This window comes from Taeniopygia guttata, chromosome 3 (genome assembly GCF_048771995.1).
Source record: "Taeniopygia guttata chromosome 3, bTaeGut7.mat, whole genome shotgun sequence".
Lineage (NCBI taxonomy): Eukaryota > Metazoa > Chordata > Aves > Passeriformes > Estrildidae > Taeniopygia > Taeniopygia guttata.
In genome coordinates, this window is record NC_133027.1 from 83,269,756 (window position 1) to 83,295,895 (window position 26,140).

The 26,140-nt window shown below is 39.8% G+C and overlaps 1 protein-coding gene across 2 annotated transcripts in view; it reads right to left on the reverse strand.

Moving 5' to 3' along the window:
• KIF26B (kinesin family member 26B) overlaps positions 1-26,140 on the reverse strand; it is a 285,876-nt gene that overhangs the window by 59,335 nt on the left and 200,401 nt on the right. Inside the window, exons 6-9 of one of the 2 annotated variants that reach the window (XM_072927225.1) lie at positions 10,147-10,353; positions 8,506-8,599; positions 6,161-6,423; positions 3,339-3,516 (exon numbers count right to left, since the gene is read on the reverse strand). In XM_072927225.1, coding sequence (XP_072783326.1) covers positions 3,339-3,516; positions 6,161-6,423; positions 8,506-8,599; positions 10,147-10,353 — 742 coding nt within the window. Of the gene's footprint in view, positions 1-3,332; positions 3,517-6,160; positions 6,424-8,505; positions 8,600-10,146; positions 10,354-26,140 lie in introns of both variants that reach the window. The other variant, XM_004176410.6, reaches the window with a different exon arrangement.

The window sequence follows — 26,140 nt, forward strand, 5'->3', positions numbered from 1 at the left end:
GGTAGTTTAGAAGCAGTCAGTAAGAAAAGGCAGAATTATTTCTAGGAACTTAACTCAATAGGTACAGAACAGAAGAGAATCACTATGTTGTAAGAGAGGGGTAATAGCAATATTTGAGGACACAAACACACCTTAAACAGCAGCACAAATGCTTTCACATCTGAGTTTATCTCTATGCAAGTTAATTCACAGTTTTTTTGACACAGGACCTCAACTTGCACATTTGGTAAAAAAAAAAGAAGATGAACAAAGACAGAAAACTTCCTATGGGATTCATGAATAGCATTCCAAAATGTATCTAGTATCTCTGTCAACAATTGTTAAAATTGTGACTTGTGCTGCTTGAAGTCCTTAGTTCCTCAGCTCTATCAGGTGTTAGGCAACACTGGACTTCTAATATAGTATTCCTCTCACCAGAAAGTATCCACAGACACTATGGGCTCCTGCACTGACTGCAGAAAATTAGGCTGCCTTGGGGAACCAGTAGAGCACCTGTGCCTCTGAACTGATCATGGAGGACCTTTGTCTCCCCTCTAAGAGTCTCCCCTTAAAGAGTCCGTGAGTCTTCTAACATCTCTATTCTCAGAAGGCTGAAATTCCTTACTTGAGTGTCTCACAATAATTTATTTAGAAAAACAAAGAAATGCATTTAGTTGCTACTGCAAATGACTGTAGGTGACTTTACTGACTCATGTATAATAAATATTTCTGTTGTCATTATTGCCAGATGCCAGGGGAACAAAATAAAATGGAAGAAATCACTACATTTCAAAAACTGTCATATTGTTTGCACATGTAGTCCTATTATACAACTTGAGGAAATCCAGAATAAGATTTTATGTTGTTTCTTTCTTATTTATTTTACATGTTGAAGTAATATTTTTGAGATTGTAGATCCACTTGATTAATCTGAAATTGAAGGTATTAGTTAGGCAATTGTCCACTAATATGCCTGGCTACTACAGAGAAAAGAAGTGGAACATCCTAACACTTGGGTTTTTTTCTATGGCCACAGAGACTTTGCAGAGCTGACAGCTGAAAAATGACAGTGATCCAGTTCTGCCACAATGTAATTTATTTCAATGGTGCTAAGCCTGCTTCATGATATTCTTTGTAATGAATTTAACAAGGAGGTAAGTACAGTACCAATGCCTTATTCTAACAGTAATTTTTTACCAAAATCACACGTTATCCAGCCCTCTAATCTCTTATCCTTTAGAAGCTGAGTTTCGTTTCCCCCCCGCTTTCTTCCTGTTCTTTTTTAATCCTGTTACTGGAATCTATATATCTCTACTATCTTCATGGGTTTTTTTTCTCAGAAGTCCTTCATTACAGAAGGAGACAGTGATAATCACTAGGTGCCTAGGTGCCCTTTCTGAGCAGCTGGAATTCCCCCTCATTCAATTATCAGTGGGATCTGACCCTGCCTAGCTTGTAAGGCCACTCAGATATGGGAACTTGAAGACAGGAGTATAGTCTGGCCAGGAGACAAAGATATAACTAGAGGCAGTGGGCAAAGCATGCCGTATTCTAATCCAACAGGATCATGTCTTCTTTTTCTGAAATTATAGCCACAAGCAAAAAATTTTTTCCCATTTATTAATGGTATTTGAAAGTAAAAGAAAAGGACTGTGTATACATGTATTTTCGTGCAGTAAAAAATATGGAGCATTAAATAATTGCAATAATTATTCCCTCAAAATTAGCCATTTTATTCCTACAAACCAGTCTGTTTGAGTATTCACTGTCTTCCTTTCCACTGCAGGGTGGTTAATTAATAAATCTTTAGTTAATTGAGATTTCTGACTGCAAATTCCACAGGGGTTATTACTTAAATACATGCAAGCTGCATTTCCATTTAGAGCAAATTTTTGCTTTTTTTCTCCTATAAGTACAGTCAGTGCAAATTTTCTTCATTTAAACATTAGACATTAATACTGCAGTGGTGATCACCCACTACACATCATGCCTTGCAATCTATTCCTTATTACCAGCATCCTATGCAGAGCCAGGAGCTGAAACATATGCTGTTTCTGCAGAATTGCTTAAGCCTGTGAATTTGAAGAAGCAGATTTCTCTGGTGTCTTTCAAAAAAACCTTTTTCCCTGTAAAGAAATGATTATTTAAAAAAATACATTTTTAGTATCAGATTTTTCTTTTTCAGTGGGGGTGCTTCCTATAGTATATAAATCTTTTATCATTGGAATTTACTTACAAAACCCCTCTCTGTATATCTTCAGTAAAAACAAAACAATTTGGGAGACTTGAAAGAGAAGACAAGTGTAATAAAAAATATAAATGGTATGAGAGAAAAGAAAGCGTTGAAACTTATAGAAACATAAAATTAGACATGGAAGCACCTTTTCCTCATTTAGAAATGGGATATGGAAGTAAAGACACAAGCCAGTGAAAGCATACATGACAAAGAGAGGGAACAAGCCTATCTGAAAAATCCAGACCCTTTACAAAGAACCACAAGAGTCCTTTGTGCACAGACAGTTGGGCCAGCAACTAAAACATCATGTATCTCCAAGAAAGGGTATTGTTTATGGGTTGTAAACATCAGCTTCCCAGTTTATGGATTGCCAGCATCAGCTTCCACACACACTGCCCTATTTAGGTGCCAAAGAGGAACAGTTAACATAAGGGTAGCAAGGAATTCCAGTTACCACAATATTTTAAAACACGACCTCAACACTATCTGTCAAGATAATAATAAAGGCCAATTTTAAAAGTGTGGGTCTCAGATTCAGTCAAAGAAAGAAACTGAGAATTTCTGGCCAGGCAGAAGCCTGGGAAAGAGCTGGAGAAGAATGTAAATGATTCTTTATCTCTCTTGTTTTTCACATTGTTTATAGTTAAGTTCTATCACTGTGCGTCAAGCACTTCGCGCCAGTGGTGTGGGTTGTTTTCACTTCAGGACCAATGGAGTTGGTCCTCACGAAGCTCTGTATAAAAGAGCGGTGTACTTTGAATAAACCAGAGTTTTACTCTCAACAGCCTTCTGGTCAAAGTCTCTTCATTCCTGTCCTGCCTCGACAGTGACAGAAAAGCACCTCTTTTTTTTCAGGTACAGAGGCCCACACAGGGCTGTAAACTGCCAGTGTCTCCACAAGAACAATTAAACAGACAAGTGACAGCAATAATCCCCAGTGGCCTTTAATGCCCTTTGGTGGGCCTTCAGCAGGCACTGGACAGCCTGCTTGTATGAATGGCCCCGCTCCACACTGAACGGAGAACTCTGCTGATTTTCACCGCTCAAGAACATTGTTTGCAGGCCTAGTTTGCAGGCAGGCTTGGAGTAGACAGCGAGGAGCAAGAGGACAGCTTACTTCCACCTTTGCCGCTCTTCTCCATGCGGTACTGGTAGATGTGCAGCGTGAAGAGCATGTGGGAGTTGCGGTGATCCTCCTCGTCGCAGTCCCGCTGGCTGCTGCGGCGCGAGGCGATGGCGGCGTCCAGGAAGAAGACAGCCTTCTCTGCTGTGGGGGCGCGAAGCTCGCTCTGGTTCTGCAGCTGCAGTTAACACCAGGGAGAAATGGCTGAGAAATTCCCATACAAACGCCACCAGACAATAAACTTCCTGCAATCGACATATGATTTGGATACATTGGCTTCCACTGGGACTAAAAACGAGGAGGTGCCCAATGGAAGAGACCCTCCTGACACTGGCAGTAGCACTAGCATGCCCTCCAGGAGCCCTCATGGCTAGAAGTGGGAAAAAAAATTGCAATCCCAAACTTAACAGCTGGTGAAAAACAGCAGTGGCAGGGCTACGCATTACACTTCAGAAAGTGTTAGAAGAAAGCAGCCCACAGGTCAATCTCAAAAATAACAGGACTGAAGCTTGTATTCTGCCCCATGTCACATGAGGAGCAGCCCAGAAGAGAAGCCCTTTCCTTGCCCCTTCTTACCACAAGTTTATTATGCACCTGCTCATAAGCCAGGGCAATCCATTAAATGAAAGAAGCCAGCTAATGTACAAACATGCATATTTGCTGGACCTCCATCCCTGTCACCAGCCTGCCCTCAGCTCTTCTAAGTGACAGACAGCATAGGAGAGCAGATATTATTAACCCCTCCTAACCTTAGGAATGCATGCATGTTTCATGGCACATATGACTCGTTTGTCTGTGCATGGGATACATGACTATGCAATCTGATGGCATTAGTTTTGGCAGTACACAGAACTGGCCCACAGCCCATAGGATAGATTTGTCTTGTCTGGCATAAAAACAGCAAGGAGCCCCCTGTTCATGGGGTTTGTTCCCTTGCTATATCATTATAGCTGACAGTAAAATTTTCCAAAAAACAGTAACTTTGTTTTCTCTTTGCAACCATTAATCAGTCTGAGAAGGGATAAAGCTGAGGCTGTGCATAGGATTCAGTAGCACAGCTGTAGGCTAAGCTCTCTCAGGAAAGCGGGAGGGGGACAGGAAGGAGTTAACAAGGCCAGCAGAAGGCAGGCCAGTCTGTGGGCTGATCTCACTAATGTAAGCAACAAGAAAACGTGCATACTTGGAAAGGTCCAGTGACAAACAGTATGACATATGGTGATCACTCACTTGATATACACACTGCTGATTCTGCATATCTGCATGTCTATAATATAATATTCTCCCTTCATCTGAGGATTTGGAAAATTCAGGTGTATGACACGTGACTCCAGAATGTCTTGTAAGCACACATAAAAAGGCTTCTTTCCTTGCAATTTAATTCGGTCTTTCACAATGCAGAGATACATAGGTGTCTCATGGAACTATCTCTTCTTCACTGATCTAAAATAATTAATTTTGTATATAGCTGTACTGTCTGTATCTATATGAAAATAAGCTACCATATTGGAATATTTATTATTATTGCTATTGTGCTAAAATACCTTAGCACAATAAAGAATTAAGCTCTTAAGGAGATGCTGGTTGTGACACAGTTATGTAACACATGCAACGCACATATGTGAATTCTTAACTGAGCCATCCATCACCCCAACAGGAACTGTGCAGACTTGAGTCTCTCATATTTACTAGACTGCACCAGTTACTGGATACCAGAGGGTGAGATCTCTTGTGATACAGTATGTATTTCATAAAACGCTAAAGTCAGGGATTAAGTGAAAATGAGGAGCCTAATTGTTATTTAAAATCAAAACATGACTTTATAGTCTTCAGGTAGAATGCAAAAGAATTGAAAATATGACCTAAGTATGCCTAAAAGCTAGTATGCCTAAAAGTATGCCACAAAGAGATAAGACACAAAATTTATTACTTGCTGTTTAAAATCTCACAGTTCGTGACTTGTGTGGATGTGAGTCAGGATCTCTAGACGCTTGGAGGTGGATACAGGGTACATGACCCTGTAGGTCTGTTCCCTTCTCCCTCCATTCCCCATCCTGGAATAAGCAGGGCTCTCAACAAAAGCAGCCTTTGCCTTTCAGGATGAAAGAATGTTTTCAGGCTCCATCACCTTCTTTTGCTCCCTCTTCATCTACTCATACAAAAAGCAGATTTCTGCCCTCAAAACAGCAAAATAAAAGAATAGATCCCTCTTCCCCTCAGACCAAAAGAAATGGGGGAAAATAGGGCTGCTGAGAATTTCTCATCATTACCCAGAAAATAGATGAGCCAGTTACTCATTCCTGCTAAAACTCCAAACCGGAGAAGAGTTTGAGTTTTTATTGACTTGCCCAGCTCAGGAATTTACTTCTTGGCAGCAAGTAATAAGTAGCAATTAATCCTCCATACAACACTGCTAATGCAAATGATTTAAATAATGTAGTTTATAAAGAAATAAACAGCCATATTAATGGCCTACAGCAATTTATGCAGTAGTGTAAATATTTTAGCTTGTTGTTTTACAAAAGAGAGAACACCCTTTTGTTTCTTTTTTCTTTTTTTTAAGAATGAGGTGAATTTTTGTTTTCACATTTTTTTGCAAACACCAGCCCTTGCTTTATATCACTTATATCAGAGGTATTAATATTTAGGCCAGGATAACAGATGGCCCTGCCACTGCAGGTCATAAAGTTCTTGCATGTTTTAAAGTTAACACTGTCAAGTCTATAAATTTTATGCTCTGGGTAGCTCTTGAATTTGAATAGCTCCAGAAGAAACCAAAAAAGTCATGTTTACTTGTTTCAGTGTAAAATTAATCTTGGATTCACCTGCATGCCACAAATGGGGTCTTCGCAAAGGTAGACACCTGGGGACTGGCCATCTTGCAGGCTGCCTGTAGCCACTTCTGACAACAAGTCTCTTAAATTTTCTTCTTTCCCCCACACTTCCACTGCAGAAATCCGGACTGAAAAGCGTGCTCCTGTCTTCTCTTTGCGTTCATTAATCAACTTGAATAGCCACGAGATGGCACAAGGAATTATTCCAAGGTTTTGCATGGAATCATCCTTCCCAATCATGGTGTATGACTTCCCTGTCAGGAATGGGGGGATGAAGAAAATATAACATCATTCCCAGAACTTTGACAGCCTTCTGCCAAGAGAGGTTATCCTGCACAGCATTAATGAAAACAACTTCCCCACAACAAGGTCAGTCAGCGATGGGAAAATATAGGCAGGTAGACAAACAGGACATGGAAAATGCAGATGAAATCTTGAACTTCTTTCAAAAATCATTACCTCATGCACTCCCCTGACATCTCCCATTCCCAAGGCAGGGTGCTGCAGGCCCCCACTTTGCAATGCTGCAGCATCTGACGTGGTTGAATCATGCAGGGAATTGAGCAGAGGAAGAGTGCTATGGTCTCTAAAAACTTCTACTTTGAACACTGTAAGTGTGGTATTCTTTCAATACGACTTTACTTCAAAGCACTTGATGGTATTTCAAATGCTGGAGTTGAGACTGACATAAACCTGATCCCAGAATCACACAGATGTAACTTCATTCAGAAAAAAACTCCAAAACGAACCAGGTATACGTGATCATTTGGAGCAGAAGTGGGTCCACTAAAATTAATATTTCATCTTAGTCAAAACCAGCCCCTGTTTATGTATTTTTTAACTCTGCAATTATAGCTCCAGCTTTTCTTTGCTGTAAAAGTTTGTTAATTAAGAACAGACATGGAGTACTATCTTAAACTGCTTTAGGTGTCACTACATATAATGCCTTTAGATGAGTTTTCTAAAGCTCCTAAATTTATAAGCCAAATTATAAAGGTATACATTCTTTCAGGCAAGTACTTGTGGCTTCTTTACCTTGTTTCATTTCTCATGTTGAATCTATGTGGAAATAGATCAGTGAAAAAATACTTCTATGCACATGTCTATGTCAAGGTCTGGGTAGGTCCATGATTTGTGGAACTGTGGTGGTGCAGTTAACAAAGCAACTGCAGAGACCCAACCCATGCTTCAGCAAAAGCTTAGCTAGGATACCTCTCTAAAGGATGTGTAGCACTTGTGAGAACCTATTAGCTAGTGGCTTCCTTTTCCATCTCATTTGCAATGTTGTGTTTGGCAGGGGGGTTAAATATCTAAGAGCTCATCCTAGTGTCACTCCTGCCTGGTTCAGAGGGGACATCTGGTGTAACTGGAACATCAACCTGCTCCATTCATTGTACCAGACCTGGTAGCATTGCAGCATTCTGTGCTCTCCAGGTTTTGTTGCCTATAATTTGGGATAATCATAGCCTGATACAGCTTGATTTTCTTTACCACCCGCAAAACTGAATTATCCTTCTAAGTTATATGTGTACATTTGTGGTTCTTTGAGACAATAAAGAATGGAGATCATTGCACACATGCAATAAAGCCCTCTTCATTCAAGAGAAAGTACTTTCAAAATACAATTAGATAAACATGAACAAAACATATGATTACTCTCAAAATCCAGTTATTTCAAAATAATAGTGTGTTAATGATGATGATTCTCCTTTTTATTGTCCTTCCATGAATACCTGAAATGCTATTGAAGCATGTCCAAAGTCTGAGTTTTGATCCATCAGCAACATTCAGTTAACCATTAGAATAAGATTTTTTGGAGACACAGTAGAAAGAGGTCAATAATAGAGGTTCAAGGGAATAGAGTACAAATCGAACAGTTTGAGCGCCCAGTCACGCTCCATAAAAGTGCCATCACAAACATCAAGTACTTGAATGAAAATCATAGTAAACAGCTTGATGAAAGTGGCATTTGGGCAAACCCTCACAAACACCAAGCACATTTGGAAAACTGCAGATCACTGTTGGACCATTCATTAACAACTGAAGACAATGAAAAGACAAAATTGCTATAATATTTAAGGGCTGAAATGAAGCAATAATTCAAAGGTAACTTCTGTTCCAAAGAGCATGCTGTCCAACATTTACACAGTAAGAAAAGCGAATAAATGTGTAAGCAATAGGTGAAGATGTAGCATGAGATCATGCACAGGTACTTTCAAATATAATTAATAAACACAGAGAAATAAAAGTTTGTTTTCCTTAACCTAACAGACTAGCAATGCTGTGTTAAAAATATTCTTTTTGCTGCTTGACTAGGGAAATTTAGCAATACCAACCAAGCTTGGCGTGACCAAAGCAGAACACGCAGCCATCTGCCCCATTGACCACAGACTGGATCACCTCAGCCACAGTCCCAGCACATACTTCAGCCTGTCACAGGTATTGGGAAAAAAAAAGAATAAAAAAACAGGAAAGAAAGAAAACAAAAGTATTAACAATAACAAGGAAAATCACTATTTTTACCAGAAAGTGGTAGTAATGTCTTCTCTGCTCCAGATACCATATTGAAGTATCAAAAAATCTAATCCTGTTTGTCTCATTCATGTAACCTGTGCTGTTGATAGGAATGGCATTACTTCTGTGAGAACATGAAGCAGGACCTTTGTTCTGGATCAAATAAATTAAGTAAGTTTCATTCACTGATGCATCAACATCCTTTTTGAGGTTAAAAAAATACACATATTGCTAGGGGGTGTAGTTGGTTGGTTAGAACTGCCTTTTTAAGGGATTTTAAAATAGAGTTTTGATCAAAAAAATAATCCAACAATGAGGAATTTTTTGCAGGCTCAATTATTTGCCCAATTATGGACTAAGTTAAATTCCACTAGCATGTGAGTAAGGAATGTACAGGGAACAAACAGCCTCTTTGGAATTAGCTAGGTGACCCAGCATTATTATGAATCGCCTCAGCTTTCTGCAGTAGCAGACTCCATTCTGAAGACTGTAGCAGTATTTTAAGAAGTACAACACAGAAATTTACCCCAAGCATTCTTGGATTTAAGGTTAAGCAGGCTGAATGGTCGACAGTGCTCCTACAGCAACTGCTTACCAACAGTGGATGAAACTCAATCAGAATTCACAGTTTAGGCCTTGATGGGAAGTACTTTGCATTTGACAACACATCAAGTAAATTCACCCCAGTTCGTGGCTGCTTCTAGAGTTTTTCTACAACAGAAAATAAAATGGGTCAAGAAAGGGAGTGTTCACAGGCCAGTCCCTTGAACTGCATCCAGGCATTAATTAGCCTGCAAGGTGCTAGCTGCTTGGACTAGGGCTGGGTGAGGGAGTGACCTAATGACACAATTATGTGACAATACTTTAGATGTGTCCTAGCTCTGTTTGGTTTATGAATACAGAGTCAGCCTTACAGGACTATTTTCTAATTATACTTAGCAATGTTTCTTTACTCTTTTACTGTCCTCGTGATGTTTGGGTAACATAGTTCATCAAACCAAAGTCTAATAAAGATAAGAAACCTGAATACATACTCATTAATAAAAACCTGTGGATTAAAATCTCCATTTTCTTATTGCAAACTGTACAGTAGAAGACTGTAAAAATAATCCTTGATCCCTTAGTTAATAGAGGACTGCATTAGAGAACTGTAGTTCTGATCACATCTCTGTAAACACCCAACAGTAATATTTTATAACACACAGTAACTTGTTGATATTGAGGATTTTCCTATTAGGCACCATTTAGCACATTAATGGAATGTATAATTTTAGGGGAAATTATTTACACTAAAGAATAAAGAAATCACACCATTATTCAGCAAAAATTTAATAACCAAAATTCATTATTGATGATCATGGCAGACCAAATCCAGCCCTGGTAGAAGTCCACTGAAAATTCTACTGCTGCAGCAGAAATAAATTTGGCTGCTTAGATAACTCTTCCGATCATACAGGGCCTACCTGTGATGCATCCTGAGGGAAAACTGCATCAAAAGCAAACATCTTGGGTGGAACCTGGCTGCCCCTTTTCTGGAAAGCATTCTGACCTCCGCAGGCCAGTGGGTCATACAGTGTGATTTGCTTCTTACGGGGGTCAACTTTTAGGAAAGAGCTGGACTCAGACGTGTCTCTGGCAAGCGTGGAAGAAATGCGCACCATGACTTTGACCTGTCAGCAAACACACAAAAGATGAGCAGGTTTCATTAGTCTCACTAGTTTCATCAGTTCTCTACAACTGGTATATTGAATGAATTTTCCACCTGCACTTGACCAAACCATATTTGCATTTTGTAGCTAGTGTCTCAGTGAAAGCCAGTAAACACACAGGATGTATTAGGCAGAATTTGTCCTAAACTATGAAGTGAATGAAGCCAGAGCTCTCAATCTATTTCAGCAAGAACTTGTGTATTGAGAATTACAACGCACATCATGGCGTTTTAGTGTTGATGCTACTCAAGTACAACGAGGAAATATTACATCACCTTGCCTTATTCTCAATATAAATTGAAAATTAACCATACCCTGGTGGCCCAATTAAGAAAGCTGAAAGATCCTCCAGACTGCTAAGCTTTCAGAACTGCTATGGTTTCTATGAAACAGCCTGATCAATAAGAGCCCATAAAAGGCAGATCTATAATTTACACCTTTACAATTCTAATCCAAAAGCAAAGATGAAATGCACAGTTCTCAGTGCCATCATCAAAGAGTTGTGAAAACAGTTTCATTTTAATGGTCAGATTTTGAAATTACTGTCAAGGGAGAGAATGTAATAAGCGATAAAAGATTTGTTAAAACATGTTAGCTCACAACTCATTAAATAGCTACATAATAAGATGTTATTCCTGAGACAAAAATAAATCTTCATAGATTTAATGAGGTTATGCTGTATCCTTAGCTGAGTTGGTAAGCAATTTAGATGTAAGTAAAACCGATGACAATCAATCTAGCTTTGGTTTTCCCCATAAATTCACCACCGGCACGCACGTGAGCTCCTGACTTCAGCGGGAGAACATCACCTGTCTGCTAGTTCTAGTCACACCTGCACAACTTTCTCCTAGAGCAGACTGTCATTCACACCAACTAGACAGAACTTACATGTTGATGCTCCTTAATCATATGTCACTTCTATTAAACCCATCCACATTTAGCATGCAAGTGAGCACAAAGGGTCATGTCAGCACAGGGTGGGAGCACATCTGCTGCTGGAATGGCAGATGCATTCCAGGAGGAGGTTGTAACCCCAGAAGTTGTGCTGCAGTTCCTGTTGGTCTCACTGAGACTGCTGCTCTTTGTATGTAGGTGTCATCTCATGCTGGCCCAAGCTCACCCTGCATGAGAATAAATCAGCTACTTTGAGAAGTAAAATCTGGGAAAATTAATTTTTGACACGACTCCTTTGAAGACAACAGAATGAGACCAGATATTAACTGGTATTACTCAGTATTTCTGTGACATCTTCTCGGTATGACAGTGAGTCAAACAGGTAATTTAACTCCAGTATTTGAACCTGGCAAAATAAGTTGTCATTAAATGGTGAAATGGTCACAAATCTGCTCACACAATTTCAGTTCTACACAATTATCTGAGATAAAAATGAAAAATACTGCTTGGGTAGGAATGTGTTCTCAGCTGTGCTGCTTATGAAACCTAACCTCTAACTGTAGAAAGCCACTTTTAATGTCTTGCCAAAGGCATTCTTCTGGACCCAACCCTAAGCAGAGCTGACTTCTGCTGAGGACAACAGCAGCCAACACACCCAGTCAGTCCACATGGACTGGGCAAGGTCTGTTAATTCCAGCCCTAGGTCTCCCTAGGAAGATCAGAAGGGAAGCACTGGTCATTATTGGTCAAGTTAGTAGAGAAGGGAGTACATCTATAAATCCATGGGGAGCAAGAAAATAAAGGGTAGTATCAATCCTGTGCTGTTTTCCTATTTTCAACTTCATATGCCTTTGGCTTTCTTTTACTGTCCCACATTTTTAAGTAGATACCAATATCATGAGTATTAGACTGATCGTCTGGAAAACAAAATAAATTCTAACCTTCAACTACTTTAAATAAAATGCTTGCTTTAGAAAGCTCTTTCCCTGTAAGTTTATGTGTATTTTTGGCTGCAGTGAAATCACGTCCTTCAGATCCTTATCTTTGTGTGCAACGTAGAGTTAACAGAATACTCTGGGCTAAGTTTTTTTGGGGTTTGGGAAATGGACCGTGTGTGAAATTTAACAACCTTTCATATACAAGCAGTCTAAGAATTCTTTCTGGCCTCAAACTGTATGGGCATGCAGTTTTAACAGCAGCTACACTTGCTTTGTTATGGTATAATACCACTGGCATGGGGCTGGATTTAAACCTGTTCACACAAAATCAGATTAATACCTGCCACTTCTGACTGAAGGAATACTACAAATCCTCCTAACTTCCAATAGCTATAGTGATAGAAGCTAAGGAATCAGGTTCCTCTTTCCCAAGAGTAAAATACTAGTTTAACTGAAATTCTGAAAGTTTACTAGCATCAGATAAATGGAATGAACCTCTATTAAGAAAAAAACAAAACAAAACAAAAAAAGTGCCCAACTCAGAAGCCCCAGGAACTGTCAGACAGAATATATTGCTCCTCAATACTGCCAAATAAAGACATTTCTCAAGAAAAACGCTGCTATTGCCATAAACCTTTGTACTTCTGTGCATTAGGGATTTTTGGTTTGAGACCTAATGGTTCACAGAATCACAAAATTGCATGGGTTGGACAAAAACTCTGTAAGATCTTGAGTTCAACTGCTAAAATATAAATGCCAAGTCCACCACTATGTCATGTCCCCAAGTGCCATGACTACACAGAATCCTAAAATAGTTTAGGCTGGAAAAGGGCACATTCACATGTGTTAGGGCAGAAGAATATTGTATTGATTACATGTGGATATCCTCTTAGCTGGACCACTTCTTACTCATCATGAAGATGTCTGTGTGCCTTGGGACACCACATCAAAGGTAATTCTGCTCACCTCCTTTTAGATCAGCCTACAGGAGCTGTCTCCATCTGAGTCAGTTGTCTGACCCCTTTGCAGTCAATAGAGAGGAACAGACATTTCTAGTACTGAATTTGCATGTTTTGTTTTATAACAGATGAACTCCACAAATACCTCATGCTTTCTCTATAACACCACAGGCATCTTAAAAGCTTACCTGAGATGTAGGTGCCTACACTGTAGACTGCTTAAAGTTATTATTTTTGCTCCAAGCATAATAAAAATGCTTCTTCTGGGCAGCACAGTGCCTGGCCCAAATTCCATAGTGCACACATGCTAAAGTCTGTGTGACAGTCCCCAGCAAAACTACATGCCAGCAAGATAAAGCTAGGCACATGAGTGTCATGGATGCAGAATACAAGTAGTAACAATAGATGATTTGAACTCATCTGGTAATTTGTAGGCACTTAATATCTTCCAGACCAGTTTCCCACTAGTAAGATCCTTTCAAATTACTCTTGATTTACATTCCATTAATTCAGAAAACAATTAGATCCCATCTGTGCAGACTCCATGTCCCCTATATGCCATGGGAGCTGTGACTCTAAAACAAACCCAATGGGAAGGCAAAACAGGCAAACTTCTGTCCTGAGAAACACATTCAGAATTATGTATGCAGCAGTGGCACAATGAACTAGGCAGACCAAAACAGATTTTAAAACATTGAGCCAGATATAAATTCTGAGAAGAAAGGTAAGCTTGTGATCTGGGAATCAGCCTGAGACTGGGGATCTAGGACCCCTCCTGATGTCTGTGTCTGAATGCAGTATGACTGAGCCTGTGGTGCAACCTATTTCACACTGTCCACCTGTACAGGAGGCAGAGTCACAGCTTACTTCACTGCCAGGCACACTGAGAGATCCAGTCACTGCCTGGCCTCAAAGGACTGGCAGTCACCACTTTTTCCACACCCCATTATGAAACATTATTATGCTTGTAACCTAAATCCAAGAATTCAGGCAAAGCATTTCCCAACAGTGGTTATGACTAGAGTAAATCAACTAACAGCAGTAGTAATTATGGGAGACCACAGCTTCCTGCTCTGTTGTTTCACAGTCCTTCATGCAATTTATAGCTGGGGGATTAACAGGGAAAGCTCAGAGTTTGTGATGGCCCCTGAAAATCCACACCACAGGAGAGGCAGCACAAGGATGGGCAAATGTAACTCAGCCAGCTATGGGGATAGCACAGGAACTTACTGGACTTAAAAGACTTCAGCTCAATTTAAGGAACAGACAGGCTGAAGATCATGGTGCTGCTCTGGGGAACTCAGAAATACAGTATGATTAATTTGAAACTAACTGAAGAGTGAAGTTTAAGAATGTTAATACTTTATGCTTGCAATTTATATTTAAATAAAGTATAAATTGAACTTCTCTTTAAAAAGAAGAAAGGCATTCTGCTTCACTTGCTATGTGTCATTACTCCTTCAGCCCACTGCTAGAGTTTCCCACTAATCTCTTGTAATTAAAGCATCTCAGAGATACCACTTGCAATTAATGGGACCGCTCAGTCTGCCAGAAATTCTCATTTGAATTCCAGTGATCAGGTCTTGACAGTGCCCAGCCTTAGATTCACCTCTGATTGTTCTATGGGGAAATGTGAAAGCAACCCCCTGAGACATGTGTTCTTGCTAAAACAAACAACCTGGGCCTAATTTTGATCTGTTATACCCATGCAAATCTGGCTGAAGTCAGCAAGAATTACTCTAGCTTAGGAGTGGAGAGACAGAATAAAAGAAAAGGTCACTTATTCTGCATTACTTCTGTGCTTTTTACAGGTTATAACTTCACTTCTTAGTTCTGCTCATGCTGGTAGCATTTTTTAATGTATTTTCTCTTATGAGTTTACTGGACAACTATTTAATCCAACACCACCCCCATTTACTTCTCTGCATTTCAGTTCCTGCCTTCAAAGACATGACTTGTTCTTACATGAGTTCTACAGCCATTGAATTCCACAATATTACTCCAGATGTGAAATGCCACAAATAAAAGCAGAATCAGATCTCTACTGTTCAGGCTTTCTCAACAGGTATGGTTTTTGGGTTTTTTTGTATATTTGTCTATGTACTTATTTCACACATACATGCATGTATTTCAATTTTATACACCATTTTAAAAAGCATATACATTTTTTGAATATGTATAAAAATCTACTTTTTTTCATAAATTCTCTTTATTGGCATTGATGGGCTCCTTCATGGGTACCATTCAGTAGCATCAAGGGAAAACCTAGGGAACTGATGTATTATCACTATACTACTGTACTGTAAAAATAAGCATAAAACTTTTAATCAGCTCTATGAAAATTTCAGTTGCCTGAGCCATTTTTCTTTCTCCTTTTTAATCTAATGCATCCCATAAACACACCTACTATTTCTAGAAGAAAGAATTTGCTAATTGCAGGTTTTTCTCCAGACAAACTCAGTTTGTGACCTGTTGCAGACCTTTTGTTATGTTCATACTCTGTGGAGAAGGACAAAGGTTCAGCACACTCTGCAAAGTAGAACTGGTGCCAAACAAATAAAAAAAAAAAAAAAGCAGAGTCCAGCCCCTGACACTGCTATGTCTCCTGTGCCTACGGGGGTCTGTCTGCAGGACCCCTGTAGGCACAGGAGGGAGAGGAAAACTGTGTCTAATCTGTATCACACACCAAGAGCTACAAACACAGACTGGGATGAGGCAACACAGGCAGAGATTGACACTGGGGATTTTATAACTTCCTTCTCTTGCCTGTAAGATTTCATTTGAGGTTCATTTATCTAATTACTGCAGGGACAGGGCTAGACAGCTGTTGCTTCAGGCACTCTGCTTGCCTTTATGAGCTGCTTTTCTCATCAATCATTTGAGCAGCTTCTGCTGGATGTGTTCTGGGTAGTGGTGGGAGGCAGGAGCTGCAGTGCAGTCACAGGAGAGACAGGCCAGCCAGGACTATTGAGCTGTTTCAGCACTCCATCAATGTAATGGCAATCACTGGCTGCAGAAATAGCCTTATTGGAGGTTAATGAAGAGTAGGTTTTGTAATTTCTCACTGTTACAGTTGTAAATAATGGTGTGAAGCATGCATTTTTGCTGGAGCCAGCTACAAAGTACTACAGCACAAGAAAATCCAGGCCATCCCATACATCCCATAGGCCATCCCATACATGCTTTTGAATGAGGGATGTAAAGTTTGAAGCCTTTCTCTGTGCTCAGACAATATGAAACTACCTCTTAAGTATGTTAAGAGATTTTTCTTACAGATTATGAGACAATTAGTTGTTCATGCTAACATGAAATCTAGGAGGTCAAGATAAACAGACTGACCCAGAATGCAACAAATGCAGGATTGTATAAGTGGACATTGCTTTAATGGAAATATGATCGCATTTAGAAAAAATGACAAACAAGTAAACTGGGATGAATTATGCCAGTGTAACCTGGTCAGGAAGCATGTGCAAACAGGCCTCGTTGTCCTCTATTTCTACTTTCGCAAAGGTAACACTCCTAGGCTTCAGCACAAATTAGAAAACACATAGGCCTGCTCACTCTTGCTGTTGGTGGAAATGGCTGTTGCTGATACTGATGTTTTGGAAAAGCACTGAAAATAGCTGAAAAAGCAATAGCATTAGAGCATGAAGGTCTCCTCTTTTTTTACAACAGTTCCTCTCTTTCTATCTTGCTTAACTGCTAAAACTTTACTGGCTCATCAACCCCATCCTGTACAGCAGCTGAATTTGGATTTCTAGCAATAATGGTGGCTAGACTGTATGCAAACACCAATCATGTTATTCAAAAAATGTGCACTTATCACGATTGCACACTTTTTCAGTTGGACAATGCAACTTTAATAATCATCCAGTAAAATCTTGTGTGAAATATGCTTGGTCACATCTCAGTGGTTTCCTGTACTGTTCACGGCAGCAGAAATTGTGAGTTTGTCACTATGGTTTGGTACAGTTGAAAGACAATGCTGAGCACCAACTCTGTCTCAAACCAGCATATGCATCAGATCAACCATTCAGCTCTAACATTTCTACTTCACCATTTACTAGATTCAGAGAGCACTGCAACTTTCTTCTACTCCTAAAAAACCAAAACAACAACAACAACCAACCAACAAAAAACAAACAAACAAACAAACAAACAATCAAACCCAACAACAACAACAACAAAAAAACAAACCACAAAAAAACCCCCAATGAAACACCAAAGAAGACATGAGGATCATCCCATCATGGAAAACTTTTCTTAAGTCTTTTCTTAATGCTCCCCACACACAGACTGGGTTCCTGGCTTTCCTTCTGCTTCCTTATGATCTCTTTAAGGTAAGTCTGTGTTTCAGAACTGCATAACTGGGTAGCCCATGTGCTGCCTCAAGCAAGAGAAAGATTCCTTCCAGCTTCTGACATTCTCCATGTACCTGTACTTATGATGGGACCAATAACAGCTTAACTCAGCCCATGTGCTGGGATTTTTTTTTTTTTTTGATAATATCTTTAAACATACTGAAAGTGGCATTTTCATAAGAGGTGAATAAGCCAAAACAGCCTTCAACGATCCCAGCATGAGCAACATGGGATCAGCTGACAAATTTTGTCTTCCCTGCAGCAGTGGATCAGCAGGTATGTAAGTATGCACCCACTGCCTACTGCTACAGTGAGCAGATGCTAACTTAAAGCTCCAATACACTACTGCAAAAATTTATTCTGCTTCCCCCACTCTGATGAGAATTTATTTCTCTGTGCACAGGACAAGTACAGTTCACTGCCATGAATTTCAAGATCTCATCTTTTCCTTGGTGCCTTTCAAAATCAAGCATATATTTTGCTTCACTTCAGTGATTGTTTAGAGCATTTCTCCCCTTCCTTTCTTCCCACTTAATACAAATTTTTCAAAAGGGTCTTTAGACACACAGTATCTATGTAGTAGATTAAACAAGATAAAAACTGTTACCTGGCACAAAATGGAGAACTGGCAGCTTTCCCCGTAATTCTTGTCCTCTGCTATGATATGGCCATATCCAACAGTCTGCAAGATGCTCCCTTGCCCATGCTAATTTAAGAGCCATGCCTGCAGTTGTTTGGGAGAGAAAAGTGTCCAACACCATGCCAGGGACCTTGTTAACAATGCAGGACTACGATGATTGAGTGCCAGTGCCCAGGAATATTTCCTGTTCCTGTTTAATTTATTTTATAGTCCGTACCAGGTTTAGTTCCTTCACAATAGCTGGGGTATGGGACTGTGCTCTGGATTTATGATGGGAATGGTGTTGATGGCACAGAGGCATTTTAGTTACTGCTGAGCAGCTTATAGAGAGTCAAGGCCTTACAGTGTCTCATGTCACCCTGCCATCAAGTAGCCTGTGGGTGCACAAGAAGAGGGGAGGGGACACAGTTGTGATGGAAGATCCCAAGCACCTGAAAGGATATCCCCCACCACATAGTAGCTCACCATACAAAATTGGGGGAAGAAGGAGAAAGAGGGAAATGATCAGAGTTATGGCCATTACAAGTGAGGAACCCCTGCTTTCCTGGAGATGGCTGAGCACTGCCTGCCCATGGGAAATAGTGGATGAATTCTTTATTTTGCTCTGCCTGCACATGAAACTTTTTCTCTTTCTAGTAAACTATCTTTATTTCAACACACAAGTTTTCCCTTTTACCCTTGCACATCCTACTGGAGAGAGTGAGCAAGAGGCTGTGTAGGGCTGAGCTGCCTGCCATCGTTAAGCCACAGTCACAGATCCTTGCACAGTTTAGCCATGTTTAGCAGTCTCTAAGTTAAATACATGAAACTCAGCCTGTGCAGGAGTGGCCTTCCAAGCATGTGATGTGCCATATGTTACTTTGTTCTATTCCAACCTGGCTTGATAGCTACAGATCCTACAGACAGATCAGCCAAATCCATTAAACACATTTGCAGCATCAGCAAGGCAGGCTCTCTAAAGGAACTTCTCTGCTTTTGTGATTGATGACGAGGCTGCTGTCATTCCTGCTGCCATCAGCTCCCTGGGGAGGAGGGAGACAGCAATGGTGAGTGACTTGGCTCTTTCTCATAGGCCATGTTCTTACCCTGCTTCTGTGCAGAAAGACTGAAGAGATCTTTGCTTTGCTTATTTAAGCTTCCTCTTAGAAACCTGCCCTTCCAGCAAAACATGACTGAACTGCCTCAGCTGTCACAAGGACTGGTGTTGATAGAAAGGAGAAGCAGTATCAACAGTAGCAATATCTCAAGCACATGCCTCAATAATTATGTCTGCTCTATTATTTCTTAAAGCCCCAGTTTCCCTTTTGGTGAAGCTGTGGAAGAGGTGCACAAGATGCAGCTTGGTCATATAAGCGACAGGTCATCTTACCACTAATTAAAGTGTGGCACTGAGAGCCTCACATTATATATTCTCAGGAGATGAGGCATTCCAAGATGAACAAGGCTCTCTGTTTTTGTTTTTGTCTAAGGAAACAAGAATTTCCATGGAAAGAGTGCATATAAAAGACAAAGTTTCTCTTTCACATGTCTTTGAGGTGTCTTTTCAGTGCTAGAGACACAATGGTTATGCAGGTATTGCAAAGAGATGTATAATCACAATTGTAAGCTTTTCCATTATTTATAAAGATGATCTCCATGACTGCATACAAAAGAAGATTCCCCAGTCTGCACATAAAAGTGTACACCATGGCACCATAAATAACAAGCAGTAATACAATCAGACAAGGATTTACATTATTTAAACCAAGCCAGAAGTGAAAAATTGCAGCTTAATGCATATAAGGATGGGAAAAAGATGTATAAAACTTCGGAGTAGCAGCCGGTAATGACAGACAGTAAATAAAAGGGATTGTTCTGACTAGAAATTTGGGAATTCATGGTGAGGGAAAAAATCCCAAAGAAAGCACAGGGCCACATTGTGAAAGAGAATTTATATAAATGGAAGGGAGTACAATCATCATACAAGGCAATATAGGTAGATATCTAATAATTGCTTAGGTATTCAGAGGAAAAATCCAGTCTCCAAAAGGAATATAAACAGCCTCCTCCACTATATGTTTCATGAAACAATCAGCAAAAACTTCAAGGAGCAGAGCTAGATGCTTTAGTGAGGATTGTAATACATTATAGTGTCGTTGAATTCAGCAATAATTCCTCATTTATCTGCAAGTATAAGAGATGAGGATTTGACCTTAGTTAGGAACAACCAGCAATAAAATTAAATTTTGAAAACAAGGAAATTATAAGACCTGAGTCCAAGCAATGATGTAATCTATATTGCTAGTGAACATTTCACCTGAAGATCCCCCAGGGATTTGCAGTCTTCTGACAGGATCAAGACATATATTTACAATTATTACTAAATTTCAATGGCAGAAATAAAGCTTAAGAGTAAATGGATCATCTAAGATCCCAGGAAAAGTGTGCTTTACCTAAACAGACTACCTGAACTCTGTTTCTTCCCTTTCTAATCCCATAACTGTGGGCAATAACATTTACAAGGGCATAAACATAATATTAAATTTACTTTTTCTTTCACGTTGTATCCTATTTAATGCTATATATGCTCATATATATATATGCTCATGCTTATATCTTTGGCAGTGGTACAGGGAGGCACAATAACTTCAAAGCCCAAGCACCCACTCAGAATTAATGAGATCCATTTGTAATGCTGTACATTATCTCAAATTAAAATGCTTGTTTTTTGAGCCTTAACAGAAATCCCTGCAACAGACTTTTGGTTTTTGGGCTTGATTCTGCATTCCCTGGAAACAAACAGAATTATTTCTTGCACCTGGAACAAGAGAATAGAAGACAAAGTCATACAATGTGGGAATCCAGGGCTTCCCTCTGGCTGCCCTGGAGGGCCTGCGACCCTGGCAGGGGGTCAGGAACCCCCCTGTACAGAGCCCCCAGAGACACTGTCTCTGATCTCGTCCCATGGAAAAGAGTTTTCAATCTTACAGGATGAATTACAAGCTCTGAGTGTTTGATATGAGTAATAATTAAGTGTGGCACGGGTGCAAAAGTAAAATTTTAGGATCCTAGATTAGGGGTCCAAAGGGGACAAGATGGAGGAAATTGGGTGTGTCTTGTCATTTTTATCCTTCTTCGTGCCCTCCATGTTTCACTGTAGTGTTGGCACTTTTCTGTTGGTTTAGGCTGGGGACACACTGTTCAACGTAGGTGACAGATATTGGCACATTATTGTAAATATAGCACAGGTAGTTTCTGGTATATAATGTTTGTAACATCCCACTGAGGCGCAGAGCCCCACACGCTGCCCTGCAGGACAGACCTGCAGCAGGGCAGCAGAACATGTTAGAGATAAGCAAGAATAAACAACCTTGAAAACCAGCACAGATGAATTATGACTTCTTCTTTGGCAATGGGGCAGAAAGACAGAGACTTTATACAATCTTGGAATCATCAATACCACAGATTCCGACAATACAAGATGTATCTGAAGGTTCGTATAACTCCATAATATTCCATCTCCAACAGTGATCCAACATTCTGGCCCATGAGCCTCCCACTGTGGTGGGATGCACTGGCATCCCTCTGCTCCCTCCCAAATTATGCTTTGCCAGTTGGCAACCATATGAGCACATATGGCTCACATGCCACTTGCATGTTATCAGGATGCAAACTGGGAGGAACATATACTATCAGGATAGAGCCACAGGCTCCAATGAGTCAGTTTGTAGTCTAAATCAAATCTGCAGCCCACTGGGAACACTGCTGAGGTTAGTTATGTTTATAGTGCCGTTTATGGAATGTTGCCACTCTTTTTGGAGGTGGGGTGAGAACTGCCCCACAGAAGTCTCCCCTGAGTACATACAAAACATGAAGTTGCCTCATGCAGCTCTTCCAGAACTAGTTGCTGAGGCTCTGCTTGCTTGTGCTTCTCAGAATTTGGGTTTTTTAATGCTTTCCGCAATCCTAACATTTTCTTGTTTTCTGACCAGTAGTGAACATTGTGTTGGGATTTTCAGACACTTACCCCTGAAGGAAATAAAGTCTAAGGAAGTTGTATATCCGAGCAAATTTGTGTGGGTCTCAGATTCAGTCAAACAAAGAAACTGAGAATTGGAGTTTTACTCTCACAGCCTTCTGAGTCCAGTCTCTTCATTCCTGTCCTGCCTCAACAGCGACAAATTTGTTCCTAAAAGTAAACACAGCCTCTGGTGGTACAAGGATGCTCTTACATATTTGGAAAAACCCAAACATGCATTAGCCAAGTCTACAGTGCTGGTTCTAAGGATCTCTGTGTATTAATCTGCGATGCAGACTCCTGGGCATGCATCTGACTCCAGGTACAGCACAGCTCATCTCCACTGCATCCTCTGTTCCCATGGGAAGTAATCCAGGTATGCAGGCAATGAAGATGCTACTGTCTGCTTAGCACAGAACCGAGACACCAGGAGTGTACTGCTTTCCTGTGGCTTTTTTATTTTGTACTAAACATAAACATAACAGAACAAAAATTTTACCAAATCAGAGAGGTGGGCAAACAAAAATGATAGAAAGAGACTGAATGGGAGCTCCTGGTGTGAATTAAATGCAAACAGTACTTTGACAAATAGAACTTGTCTCATGTCACAGAGGGCCACTAACTTCTCTTACCCACAGCTGCAGTATAACAGCATAACATTGCCACTGACTCTCCTCCTTGATAAATGCAGCTCTATAGCAATGAGAAACAGCCAGTGAAGAGCCTCTGCCTTGTGACCCCTACCTCATGATTTCATCCACCGTTTGCTGCTTTGTTAAATGCTGCAATAAACTGCAGCAATATTTGTGAATAGATCAGTAACCAACCACTTGCCCTAGAATGAATATCCAGTGCCTGTTAGTAGATTTTCTATGTACCCTCAGTTGGATTTCTGCAGTCTTAATTTGGGAAAAATTTCTGTCATCTTCAACCTCAACTGCCATTTTCTGAATTCTGAGTGCTTAAACAATGCAATCTTAACATTCCTTTAGTACTGCTATTTGTCAACAGAATAATTCATTCTGCTGTGTGTAAGCTAGGAACTGTGTAATTCTTCTAGCAAGTAGCAGCCTTTAATGAATGGCGCCTGATCAATAATGCAGAATTCAACATCTGAGAAAAAATAAAAAAGCCTTTTTCATGAGGAGTGTCTCCAGGAAATGTCAAAATCATTTATCAAGGGTCCAGGCTGATAGCCTGCAGCTGCTGTCCACAGAAATTATAAAAACATACATTGTTGAGTCCTGAAAATATGTTTTTTGTACTGAGTATAACTATATTTTTCCACAAAATAAGTATTTATTGAGTATGAATGCAACGGGCTTTACCAGTTTTGTTAAAGTAAAACTCTGCCACAATAGTACTTTGTCCCTAAGTTGCTAGTTATATAGGATTATTTTAAACTTGATTTCCAGGTGCACCTTTAAAACAATCCTCTCTGTAATTCCAGACAGGCTGAGCTGTTTAATGAAAACATGAAAATGCATTTGTATTTGAGTTTCAAAACCTCAGATTAACAAGGTAATCAGGCAAACATTACAAACCAAGACAAGAGCATGCATTTTATCTCTTCCTGAAATCTAGGTGCAACATGTATCAAAGGAACAAGTAGTTTTTACTGGTTTGGAAAGCTTTTACATTTCTTAATAAATGGTCTAAAAAGGAAGCACAAGGTAACTCCTGCTCCTTTGCTGATATTTCTCATCCAGAAGTATATAGAGTAGCAATAGTTAAGGGCTATAACCACAATTCACAAACATGAGCAAGATTATGAAAATAGAAATTTAATGAAGTTTTCTTTAGTCCTACATGGCTTAAAAACTTTAAGTGGCAAAGGTGTCAGATCCTGAGTACAGTGTGACCAGTTTTCAAGGTATGTTATTTAAATAGCTAAGAATAATCTCATCGTAATCAATCTCATCATAGCCAAGCAAGGCTCCTTTCACTGTACCTGGGATGCAGCAGGATGGGGACTGCAATGGCTTTATAACCTTACTGCCTAAAGATCAGCCTCTTGATCAACCAGGAACTGCTTAAGAAGGCTTCACTTTGAGCTAGATTAGAATACACTGGCCATTTCATTTTTCTGATGCAGGCAGAAAGAGTGATCTAGTGGTGGATAAGAACAAGTGGAGAACCTTGATGAGGGTGGGCAGGACACAATTCTGTAGCTCCATTTCTCTCTCTCTCTCTGAGTTGGGTGACAAAGATGAGTGCTTCATTTCCTCTAATATCTGAAGATTTCCAGTTTGTTTGCCTTGGTGCCTTGAGTGGGCAACGATTCCTGCAGAGAGCCTGCAGCTCTGTTGATACTATTGAAGATAACACTATCTATTACACCAATTAACCTGCTTCTAAATCCATCTCTTTAAACAGTGCCTTTCCACCTATGACAGTATCTGTGGTGACCTGCTATTTGTCATTGGCATGGCACGGCATGCCAGACAATGGCTATAAAAGTAGCAGTCGGTGCACAGATTTAGCAAACGATTGAAGCAACTAGCAACCAGCCTTTTCCTGAGCAACAAAGGGATCTTTCTTGTTAAGATAATTCATCCTCCATGATTGTCATTAGTACAGCTTAGTATCAGGAAAAAAACATTCTTTGATGTTTGTAAGATTTTATCACAAAATAGATTAATGAAGAGGAATATGGAGGTGGGGGTGAAGATTACTTTTTTTTTTTTTTAATTAAAAAGCATCTTCCCACAACAGATTAGAGTATAGGCAGAGCAAATAAGCAAAGTAAGATATATCAGAATGATAAAATGGAGAAGGTACCACAACAAATTACACTTACAGAGTCATTTTTAATGTGCAGCACAGAAGAAAATTTGATGAAATATTCAAACTTGACATCTAACGTGATCCTAAATCAGTGCTGTGTGCTAGGGAACGAGACAGATCTACTGCCTGTCTGTTTAGTGAAGGATGGTATATACCACTAAACCTGAAAACTGTCTGTCTTGAAATGACTTGAACCAGACTGATCATATACATCAGTATGAAACATGAGAAGCACAGAAAGCCATTGGGCCAGAATCCAAATCAGAGTCATGCCAACCACAACAGTATTCAAATTTTCACTGGTGGAGCCAAAGCCCAAATGTGGATCAATTTTGGTTAAAAAAAATTGCGGCTTTTCCTCATTTATTTCAGTATATAAAACCTTCCAAATAGTTCCTGGAATTGACAGTACTACATTTAGACAGAATGGAGCACAAATCTGTCCAGCTGGGAAGCTTGAGGTACAGTAACAGGCATTATGACAACTATTAGGGTGAAAAATTAACAGCTTGGGCTCTTAATTGCATATCTAAACCTGTCTTTATCACCTGATGTCCATTACTAAAGCTGTACTTTAGTCCTTCATTTTTTTAAGGGCTTGCTCACAGCAATACTCATCTGTCAGTGCTGCAAACCATGCGACCCGGTGCTTAACTATTCAACAGTCAAGTATCTTCAAACAGTCAAGTATCTTTCATTCTTACATACTATTTTTGCTATACAAATGAAAAATTGGGATATAGATCTTTGAACATCTGTGCATCTCAGCTTTGGGTATATTTACATCTAGATTGTGATTCCGATTATTCCATAAGATAAAGCTAATAATTGGTAATATGTTCACACATTACTTTGCCTGCACCACTGCTCTTCCTGTATTTCTGTTAAAGGCTGCACTGAATTTTGTTAAATTCTGTTAAATTACCTGACTGCAGGTGAATGCACATTAGCAAATAGCCAATACAAGTTTTGGTAAGGTTAATGTTGCATATGAAATGAAAGTTTATGCAAACTATGACATGTAATGTAAAGGAAATTAATTCTGTCATTAATTTCTACTGATTTGTATAGATGTTTTAGGATGTACCTCACTCTGTGTGCAATAAGATAAAACAAGGCACATTTTCAATTGAGTGGCTACCTCAGGATGTCCTTGGATACTGTGGGATTCA